Here is an 11,588-nt window from a genome sequence, read left to right on the forward strand (position 1 = left end):
TTCTTATTACCAAAGTTGTTTTTTTATTTCAAATTCATTAAAAAAAATAAAATTATATATTTAAAAATAGAGGAATCTCACAAACTGAGGAAAAAGTTGGGAACAAAAAAGAACAAGTCATGTTTTTCCCCTGAGAGACAAGATCTAATAGCGCAAAAATGGACTCTCTCCTTCCTAGCTTTTGTCAAACAGGAAAGAATTTCTCCTGTTTCTTTTTTTTTTTTCTTAAAAAAAAAAATTTTTCCCCTCCTGTTTCTAAGGCATCAAAAAGCGCCCTGAGTGTTCAATGGCTTGTGCAGGTACAAGCTTCAGGTGCTCTAGTTGGGTTAAGACAACAAAAGTGGCGACAGTGTTTCCTTTTACCCACAAAAAGTACACTGACCATCCTTCACCTTTTTATGTCAATTGGAAAATTCCACTTATGCCCTACATTTCAAAAATCTGGTCATAGTAAAAACCACACTAATTCTTGGTTAAGAATGTCCCAAGTGTTTGCACCCACATCCCCCAAATCTCAAGGCAGAGCTGCTCTGAGCCCCCACTCTTGCAGCCATAACTTGTACGTGGGCCACCAGCAACCCCAGGAGAGTCTCGGACACAGTTCGAAGCTTACACCACAGCCTGCTTCCTAGAACACTGAACCCACCAGCAGACTGGACCCTGGAGGGTCCCAGGTAAATGCACAGCACAAGATGCACACAAGACAACTGTCAATTCTCAAAGCCATCTAAACCTACTTGTCCTGCACACGGCTTCCTCAGTTTTATTTATTTACACTGGTGAGTCTACCAAACTAAAGCCCTTCGTCCCCCCCAGGTCAGGAACAGTCAAGATGCACAGCTCCTGGCTTACGTGGAAGTGTTTATGGCATGGTTGATAGGGTAGCTTGAATAGGTTTTTCCAAGTTCCAACCTTCTGTTCTGACAGACTGTTTCCTAAAAGCTTAAGTTTCGAGACAGTTCAGTTCACAGCACTTGGTAACCGTAAACTCCATGGGGACACCATTTCTGGAAGATGTTTTTTCCCTAGTAAGACAGGAAAACCTAACTTCATTGGTGCTAAAAAGCATCAAGTGACCTAAGTGCCTCTCCAATTAAGCTAATTACTCACCATCAAGGAGCTATTAAACATTCAGCAGAATTTTGTGGTATGTCCTAGTTAGTTCCAATCTTCACAAGTGGATCGATGCCCGACTGACAGTAAACTGGTACTTGGCCCTAAAAGAAATCTCTCTACTGTGTCCTGACTCGAGAATACATCTCCTATGAGACAACACTAGGTGCTGGTGGCTAACATGCCAAAGAGGCTTCCAGTCCTGACCATGGCTTTGCTGCATCACGGGGTGCTGTGACAGCATGCAGCTTCTGGCTGGAAGACTATAACAAGCCTTTTACAAGCCCAAAGGTGCAACTTGAGTTATATTGAATTATGTGTGGTTAGTTCCTTGTATGAACAGGAGTGTGGCCTAAAATCACCATATTCATGAGATGCCTGATAAAAACATTTTAATCAGATGTGATTCGGTCTCTCATTACTAGTCCCAGCATTAAAAAAAAAAAAAGTCAACAAATTTGAGCTAGAATCGTGCTAACAAGAACAAAACAAAACAATTCACAGGACAAACAATGTTACCCGACGCCAGAGAATCCCAACGTGAGTGATGGGCCATTTGTTCATCCCAACAAAAACATCAACATCCTGAGTTTTACCTATTTTCAATCTAAAATAATTTATGGAACATAAAACCACGCAACAATAAACAGAGCAGTGGAACGGAGCCTGGAGGAACAGCTCTCTAACCGGAAAAAGAAAGGTCACAGAAATAAAATAAAAAGATGAAATAAATTAGAGGCTAAAAACCTTACACTTTCAAGTTTTGTTATTTTTCAAACAAGCATTTTGGGAGATGGCATGAAACTGACGCCACATTTTTCTAACAATCCACCTGCTGAATTCCCACTCCACACCCTCATCAGCAGCTTGTGTGACTAAACTATTCAGGTCATTCGTGAACTAACTTGGTTGCCAAAATGGTACCCCCTCACCCACCCCAAATGTTTACTTTGGCACTGCAGGATCTAAAAAACTTGGTATGCAGGCCTCTCTAAATTGCTGTACTTTTCTTTTTTAGGAAGCAAACTCCATACTAATCCAATAACCCAAAGCTGCTACCTTGAGACCCCAGTACTAATGTGCTTCCCTTTCCCCACCCCTTCATTCCTTACTTCCTAAACATTAACTATGTTTAAATTAACTGGCCTTCAAAATGTTACAGGATTTACTTTAGCTAACCTGGAATCACTAGTTAAAAAACATACCTAGCACTTGTTGGGGAAAATACAGTACTGATATGAAAATGGGGTTTCTGACGTATGTAAAATCACTCCAAATTACAAAGTGATTAGTGTCTGTAGCTCTAAGGATTTTTAATACATAGTTTAGAAAAACAAAATCACAAACATATTAACATGGGTGGCAATTCAACCTTCTTCAGCTAATGAACCATATTCATTCAAACCATGGCCTGCAGCTTGCCCATCCCTTTTGTCCACCTAGAGAAGAGGCAATTCTTGGACATCTCAAGATTTATCAAAAACAATAAGGTCCAGGGTAGTCTGGTGTGGGTGTTTGTTTTGTTTCACCGCCCCCCCCACCATACACCACAAAAAAAATTGTTTTGTTCCCCCACAAAAATCCATTTTCATTTACAACCACATATTCAAATGACATAGCTAACATGTTTAGCTAACAGACCCTTGGGAGCTAATCCTAGAACACAGCAGTGTCCGGCCAGTCTGTAGCCACCGCTCTGTGGTCACACCTTTCATTCTACTCCTTCAAGCCACCAGTGGTGAAGTCTGGACACAGGAGGTCTACTGGCCGGTGCTACTGGCATTCATTGGCGGAGTGGGTGGCATGGCTGTGCTGTCAGTGCTGATGGGCTGCACATTGTCGGCAAGGTTATGCGCATGCTCCAGGAATAGGTCTTTCAATACGCTCAATTCCTTAGTCAGCAGTTTAATTTTGGCTTCCAACCGTTCGTTCTCTTCTTTGAGCTGGTTCACTCTCTGTAGAGTATCCTGGGCCTTCTGCTTACTTTTCAGCCGGCTCTTTTTTACTGCCATGTTGTTCCTCTCTCGGCGTTGGCGGTACTCGTCGCTGTTGCGATCCATGGGTGAACTCTTTTTGCTCTGCTTGCTGGGAGCCACCGCTTTGCCGCCTCCTCCAGGGCCAGCGGGCACCAGCTGTGGGACCTGCTGCAAGCCACTGGCATGGGCCTGGGGATGAATGACGCTTATTCCATTCACTCCGGCAGTGCTGTTCGTCTGCAAAATCTTGCTCATTTGGGCACGCTCCTTGGCCAGCACAGGTGAAAACAGGGACAAGGTGACCAGTGGTTTCCAGGTTAAACTGCCAAGGAATCTTCACATGCACCTGGTTTAAAAGACAAATTGCATTAAACTACGTGAAGTGAGGGGATCAAATGAGACTAACGGGCCAGCCCCTGAGTGGCAGGCCAATAGTCACCAACTGTCCTGAGAAAAGGCCAACTCCTGACAGTTTCCAAAGTCTACACCATTTCCCTGGGATGTGAGAGTGAGGATAGGAGCCCCTCCAGCCAAATTTAGCCCACCTGACTCCCTAAGGGCACTGCCCACCTTGGCTGGAGAGGAAAAACACGGGAATACCACTAAGGAACTAGCAGGACTGGACAACCTGCCAGGGAAATGGCTGAGATGTTGGAGTGAAACACAGAAAACTGAATTCAACTCTAGAAATCATAGGGAAAAATAGACTAGTGTCAAAATTAAAAACTGCAAACTCAATGCCATCAATTCTGACTCATAGTGCCCCATTAGGGACAGAGCAGACCTGCCCCTTTCGCTTTCCAAGACTTTGTATCTTTACGAGTGCAAACAGCATCATCTTTCTTCCTCGGAGTGAGTTTGAACCGCTGACCTTGCAGTTAAGTAGCTTTAGTACCAGGCCTCCTCAGGTGGGCCAGTTACAGAGCTCCATCAAGGCTAGGCTGTGCAGGCTGCAGAGTCCCTGTGCCAGCCCACAGGGAGCGAGTCAGGAAGGACTTGCATTTCTCCCCAGAGCATACCAGATATTTTGAAAGTGGGTGTTTCTGTTTTACTTATTTAAGAACGTCAAATGACAGTCATTCACAGAGATTTATGGAGTGCCTTTCTTGGATCATAAATTGGATGCCCTCAAACACCCCCGCTTGCTTGCTCCGACATATATGCAATTCTAACTTTTCTTTCTTCTTGATCTAACCCAGCGGTTCTCAACATGTGGGATGCGACCCCTTTGGGGGGTCGAACCACGCTTTCACAGGGGTTGCCTGATTCATAACAGTAACAAAATTACAGTTAATTAGTAGCAATGAAAATAATGTTATGGTTGGGGGGTACCACAACATGAGGAACTATATGAAAGGGTCGTGGCATTAGGAAGGTTGAGCACCACTGCTCTAACCGATGAGACACCAGCATGAAACCACAAAAACAGAAGGAAAAGCTCTAAAGAGGTAGCCAAGGAAGAAGAAGCAGCCTGAGCTAGGGTGGACAAAAGGATGGGGCAGACACAGCATCTGCGCCCCTGCCCCTTGCTGAGGGAGCTCAAAGGGAAATTAGTTACATGGACCACTATGAAACTAATTTAGTGCCCAAAAGCCCACCTCCTGTTGTCATGAAGCCAGTTCAAAGCATGCCCTCCAGCAAGCACAGCCCACCTGGAAATGTGGGATACAAGGGATCCTAAAGCTTGCCTGCTGTTCCTCCCTTTCCCCCAAACCACAGCGGCCCACTTAGCGCACGGCCATCTATTCCGACTCCAGCCCTGACGCTAGCCCCAGAGCTGCTTTCCAAAACATGACGATGGTTCTCAAGTCCAAATCTATCTTCAATAATGGGCATTTCACAATTCCCCTGGATAATTTATTAGGTTGCCTGATTCCTCTCTCAGTTAAAAAAAAAAAAAAAAAAAAAGACCATTTCTTATAAAGCCACACATTATGGCCGTCATGTAAATGTAAGGAAGACCAAAATCCTCACAACCGGACCAACAGTAACATCATGATAAATGGAGAAAATGTTGAAGTTCTAAGGATTTTGTCTTGCTTGGATCCACAATCAATGCTTATGGAAGCAGCAGTCAATTGCTTCTTGGCCTTTTGGCTGAGAAGAAGTGTAGAAGCAGCAGTCAGGAGCTTCAAACACTGCTTTGCATTAGGTAACTCTGCTGCACAAGACCTCTTTATAGAGTACTGAAAAGCAAGAATGGTACTTTGAGGACTAAGGACGCTTGATCCAAGCCATGGTATTTTCAATCGCCTCATATGCATGTGAAAGTTGCACATTGAAGAAGGAAGACCAAGGAAGAACTGATGCATTTGAATTGTGGTGCTGGCGAAGAATATTGTAAACACCATGGACTGTTAAAAAAAACAAACTGCTATGTCTGGGAAGAAGTACGGTCAGAGTGCTCCTTGGAGGCAAGACTTCCGCTATGTACTTTGAACATATTGTCAGGAGAGACCAGCCCCTGGAGAAAGAATCCTGCCTGGTATAGTGGAGGGGTAGTGAAAAAGAGGAAGGCCCTCAAAGGGTACTGACACGGTGGCTGCAATGAGCTCCGGCACAGGAACAAGTAAGTGTGAGGCTGGCACAGGACTGTGCAGTGTTTCGTTCTGCGAGCAGAGGCTTGCTGTGGGTCAGAATGGACTCAAGGGCACCTAACGATGGGCAACTAACCCTACTGCTTATCTCCTAGTATGAGGTCAATACAAGTGTTTTATTCCATTTTAATAACTTGTTTAACACCTCTTCCGGAGTCATCGAGATAATCACAGTGGTGTTCACTTTTCAAACCCCCATTATAACTTTAAGGTGCTCTGGTGGTGGTGTGGGCTAGGCACTGAGCTGCTAATCTCAAGGTCAGCTGTTCAGGCCCACCAGCCATTCCATGGGAGAAAGGTGAGGCTGTCTACTCCTGTGAAGACAACAGTTTCCGAGAACCTAAAGGGCCAATGTGAGTCGACTCGATCACAGTGGGCTTGGTTTAGGGTGTGAACGAGAACTTTTGTCCATGTGGCCAAACTTAGAAACAGCTAGGATCCAAGAGTACAGCTTGGTACCAGGTCATCCACCTTGGTTTTGGCCCTATTTCATTCTACCTTTCCATGGACCTGTTTCTTCAACTACAAATGAAGGATGTGTAATGGGTAGGATGCCTTCCAGCTTTGACAATACGAGGGACTTCAAAGAGTTCATGGAAGAAAAAAAATCACTATTTTTTTGGAGGGGGGGGGCTGATAGCATTGATGACTGTATAACCCCACCCAATGGGACTGAACTGAATTGTATGTGAATGGATGTATTGGAATATGTAACATATGTCCATAAAAAAAGATATGTCCATAAAAATATTTTTTTAAAAGTTCTGTAAGACAAATAAAGCAATCTTCTGAGTTAAAAAAAAATCACTACTTTTCATTCCCACTTGCCCATGAATTTTTTGATGCTACCCCTCCATAGCCTATGAACCTTGATGACTGAAATTTAATAATCCTAGGCTCCAAACTTGGTGATGCTAGAGTGAGTTTCTGACCCCAGAGCTTCTGGGCCAGGGAAGGGCTGGCCCTGGCCGTTAACCCCCTGCTGGGCACAGCTCACCAAGGTGCTAAGTTGAGCACAGTGGGCAGAGGTCTCAAAAGTAGCCCTTTGGGTGGGAAAAGAAAAATTTTCATTGAACCTACAATTGGCACAAAATTCAATCTTGAAGGTAATAAAAAGGGGCTATGGCAGTTACATAACCTGGTGTCAACTTGAGACTATTAAGAGTGAAGGCAGAGTTTAGCCTGTCAATCAGGTCGCAGCTTGATGACATCATTTGGAGGCACTAAGGAGATAAATAGCTGACTTGAGGCCAGACTCAACTCTCTCTGGTACACCTTCCTGTTGACATGTCGCATGGACCTACACTGATGGAGCCAGAGCCCTGGAGCTAAAGGAGCCACATGGGTCTCCACGCCAGCACTGAGATGCTTCCACTGCCACTGGATCCACAAGACCTTCACCCACTGACCTGTGATCTTACTGCATTTGGCATTATTGCATGTGTTGCATGAGTCTGAAGAGGAATTTATAGACTGGTATCAGAAATATGGGGTAATATCGGACTTAAGGACTTGATCTGGACAGGGATAGGGTGTTTTCTCAATATACGTGTTTTTTTATATAAAGCTCTTTCTTATATACACGAGTGTCTATGAATCTGTTTCTCTAGTCAACCCAGACTAACACAAGGACATATTTTACAGTTTTTACAATTGCTCTTTTTGTTCCTTTCCACAAACATTTGCTGAGCACTTATGAATTAATAATTTTCTTTCATAGAACCTGGATAAATCCAACAAAACCCAACTCATTGCCATGCTAACTGTAATGCTATAGGATGAAGCAGAACTGCCCTGGAGGCCACATTTTCCACCCACAGCGGCTGATAGGTTCCAACTACCGACCCCTGGGATGGCAGCCAAGAGATTAACTGCTGCGCAACTAGGAAGCATGCCTATCTCTACTCCCAGAGGACAAATACTCGGGCTCCAGGAAGCAGGGTGGCGCCCGGTTTCCTACATGTCAATCATTGAGGGGGAAGCCGGAGAAATACTGGAAAGAGTTGCTCCCAAGCGGAGTCCCTGAGCCAGCAGCATTGGGGACCTGTTAGAGCCAAGGGCCAAGCAGTCTCCCTAGAACAGGACTTCCAAGTGATCCTGATGACACTGGGAGGTAAGTGCCAACCACTGCCCATTACTAAGGGCTCTTAAGTGTCTTTTATCCAGATTTCTTCACTTGACCAATGTTCATGCAAGTAAGGAAAACAGGGAAAATGCAAAAGGTAAGGAATTAATTAAATGTTTTCCAAGTTTCATTTAGGCAACTAAAACCTGTCAAGAATTCTCCTAGTGCTTTAGTCCCCACACCCACTTTTTTTTCATGTACCTAGAAGAACCAGCAAGCTATCCTTTTTCCCTCCCCACCAAATAAATTTGTCACTCTTTTTCCTCAGTGAAGGTCAAATCTTTCACTTCCAAAATTAATTTTTTCTATCCAGTTTTCCCAGAAAGGTCTGAAATAGTGACAGATGTTTCTCCCTGGCCCCACACCACTGGATTCAACAAATCTCTTTAAAAAAAAAATCCCATCTCCATTGTTCCTCTCCAATCCCAATGCCACAGAAGTTACCAATGACCTCGGCTGACATCACCTCTCGAGGGCGCTACAGTCTCCCTGGTAGAGCAGCCAGCAGAGTGGTCCTGAGTGTTCAAGCCAAAGCAGGTCACATTTTCCCGCTGACAACTCTTCTGTGTCTCAAACCATGGCCTGATCCCCTCTCCAGTTCCCTCAAACTTCATACCTCAACTACCTGTGCTTGCTTATCATGGCCCCATTTCCTGGTCAAGCCCTGTCCATCTCTTTGTAGAACAAGCTCCAGGCAAGGTTGTGTCATTTTACCTTCACACGCCTAGCAACCAAACCAGACCTAACTAGCAACTAGCTGTCATCTAATCGATTACAATTCACAGCAACCCCGTGTCAAGAGTGGAACTAGTGCTCCATGAGCTTCCATAGGTCAGAGTCCGGGATGGTATGAGAGCTTTGTTTTTCAGAGGGAATTGTAGAGCCCAAAGACTTTCGGAAGTCAATGTCGGGCATTTAATCCAAGGTGCCACCAAATAAGTTCCAACCTCCACCCTTTCAGTTGGTGGTGTTAGGTGCCCTCAAGGCGGCTCCGACTCAGAATGACTCAGCACCACAGAGGGTAACACAGCCTGGTCCTGCACTATTCCCACAATTGCTCCTCTGTTTAAGCCCATGGTTGCAGCTGCAGGGTCAATCCATCTCGTAGGCTCCTCTTCCCCAGCTGTATTTTGAGTGCCTTCCCTAGGGTTGCCATGAGTCAGAATAATCAGAATTGACTTGCCGGCACTGAGTGTGGTTTTTTAGTTTCCCACCTGTGGGGATCATCAGCTGGCACTGTATTAGACAGCATTCTGCAGCCATTCATAAAGTTTTCAGGGGTGAAGTTATCACAAGTGGATAGCCTGGAAACTCCACTGAAACCTGTCCACCATGAGTCACCCTACAGGAACTGGAGGTACCAGTAGCATGGCTTCCAGTACCATACAAGGCACCATATCATAGCAAGACAAACTGATAGAGGACAGGGGCCCAAGCACTGCATTTTAGTGCAGGGCCTGGCATATAGCACCCAGCAGGCATTGCTACAAAGTCAATTCCCACTCACAGCAACAAGTCAGCGCAGGGCTTCTGATGTTCATGCTTGTTGAACACTGACAAAGGCTGAGTGCGCACACTCACTTTTCTGAGTATCTCACCTACAGATGAGTCTCTCTACAGTTCAGATCTCTTAACCACAATTCAACCAACTGTGTTACTAAGCTTCGACAGTAATCTTATTACCTAAATTTCCTGATCTTTCTAAGAAACATACAAGAAGAATGAAAATACAGTCCTGTCAGCTATTTCTTGTCACCAGCCCCTAAGTGTACACTGAACGCCATTCTTTATCCATTCCTTGCTTTGTTTCATTTGAAGACCTCCAGTTCCTGCTTAGCCCTGTTATGTTTGCCGATTAGGATCCTGAAGGCCCTGGCCATGCACCAAGGGTCAGCAACTCTGGACTCTCAACTCAATGTCAAGTCGGTGCTGACTCACAGCGATTCTATCGGACAGGAGAGAACTGCCCTGTGGGTTTCAGAGACTGTCACTCTTTACGGGCGGTGAAAGTTCCGTCCCTCTTCTGAGGAGTGCTGATGGTTTCAAGCTGCTGATCTTGCAAACGCCCGCCCAACACCGCCAGGGCTCCCTAACTCTGGACTAGAAGTGCTAAGTCCAGGGAAGCCTGGGCAGTCAGGAGCCACCCAGTGAGGAGGATTTCTTCTGAGTTGCCTCTGCTTGCTTTGTAATGCAAAGCAGGGGTCTAGGAAGGAGGTAGATGCCATCAGGAAGTACCTAAGTGATCCGTTGGGGTAAGAGAACAAAAAGATGTGTCTTCATTATTCTTTCTTAAGTCATCTTTTCTGAACAGAGGATATGGGTTGGAATTGACTCAAAAGCAAATGAGGGAGATATATCATAAACATCTATCTCTTCAGACCTCATGCTCATTTTCTTCCCTTTCTTTTTTCCTGATATGGATGGGAAGCCAGAAGGTACCTACTAGGCAGTAAAAGAAACCATGGAAACACCCCTCCCAGGACTACACAGTAAATTAGACTTTAAGTTGTGCCTACCTGTATCTACCATTCCTGTGACCAGTGAGGCAATCTCAAACAGTAAGACCAAACCCAGCCCTCAGGGGTCCTATTTGTCTCTGCTAGAGACCTGTGGTGCACTATTTACGTAATACCCCAAGGAGCCCTGGTGGTGAAATGTGTTACACATTTGGTTTGAATACATCAGCCACTCCAAGGGAGATACAGCTGCCTGCTCCCATAAAGACTTACAACCTTAGGAACCCTAGGCAGGTGTTCTATTGTCCTTTGAGATCACTGTGGGCCAGAACTGACTCCAAAGCTGTGGGTTGTTTGCTTTATTAATTGCCCAGAGCTAACACCACCTACCTCTCCAAGGCCAGAGAGCCTTGCTGGCAGTTATGATGTGCTCCCGAGAAAACCTCCAGTCTCAGAAATCCATACAGGGTGGCTAATGACTCAGAGTCCACTCACTGGCTGCAGGTTCCCAGGTTGGGTTTGGTTTCCTGAAAAATGACATCTTTGTCTCCATCCATTTTGGTTGCTAGGCAAGTAGTAGCAACAAAATCTCCAGCTAACCTAGCACCTTGAAATTCCGACTGGTTTCCAGTACAAAAATTTCAGGCCACAGAAAATTACCACCCCCACTCCACTGCTACTGGCTGAGTACATCTTAGCAATTCCAAGAACTTTCAGATGCAAGTCAGTCCACACTGGGTAGTATTTTATTTCAAAAAGATGTGACTTGAGTCACAGAGACCACCTGGGTGGGCAAAGAACAAGTCTACTCAACGAGTCAAGTCCCTAAAAGCTGGAAAGATTGGGAAGAAACTGTTTTTGTGTAATACACTATAAAAACCTTTCTAGAACGGGCACATTAGACTATAAGCCTCAATCAAGAGGAAACCCAAAGACATCTTTTGAAGCCTAGAAACAAACATCCAAGGTCACTGAGAAGAAACTCTCCCCTGGCCGCCAATATTCGGGTTCACCCTCCTGGGTCCCGTTTACCACACATCTCGGACACAGTACAGTGCAGGGCATTCCAAGTGGGGCTCCAGAGCCAACCCAGTAGTAGTTCTCCTCCAGTTGGTCTTCAAAGACCAGCCGGTGCCCCTACCACCGAGCAGAATCCACAGCCCGCCCAGGAGTCTTTCCGAGGGGTTGGAAGTAAGAGACGGCACACCTTCCGCTCCTCTGGAAACACCCAGGGTCCCCAAGGGCCCACCCGAGCCCGGGGGTCCCGACCGCACGCTGCACGACCGCGCCGAGCGCCGGCTCTTGGAGGGGCGCCCCACGG

The 11,588-nt window shown here is 45.5% G+C and overlaps 1 protein-coding gene across 1 annotated transcript; it reads right to left on the reverse strand.

Moving 5' to 3' along the window:
- On the reverse strand, nt 1-10,770 carry CEBPG (CCAAT enhancer binding protein gamma). The gene is made up of 2 exons (XM_045293651.1): nt 10,658-10,770; nt 1-3,435 (listed from the first exon to the last, which is right to left on the reverse strand). The coding sequence occupies exon 2, from the start codon at nt 3,342-3,344 to the stop codon at nt 2,874-2,876; it is 471 nt and encodes a 156-aa protein (XP_045149586.1). The 5' UTR covers nt 3,345-3,435; nt 10,658-10,770; the 3' UTR covers nt 1-2,873.
- Between the last annotated feature and the right edge of the window lie 818 nt (nt 10,771-11,588).

The sequence above is a fragment of the Echinops telfairi genome, unplaced genomic scaffold (assembly GCF_000313985.2).
Source record: "Echinops telfairi isolate 266 unplaced genomic scaffold, ASM31398v2 ScPeMD7_2291;HRSCAF=2852, whole genome shotgun sequence".
NCBI lineage: Eukaryota > Metazoa > Chordata > Mammalia > Afrosoricida > Tenrecidae > Echinops > Echinops telfairi.

What these genes read in the sequence shown, in the direction of transcription:
- CEBPG (XM_045293651.1), bottom strand. Translation starts at nt 3,344, where the DNA reads ATGAGCAAGATTTTGCAGACGAACAGCACTGCCGGAGTGAATGGAATA.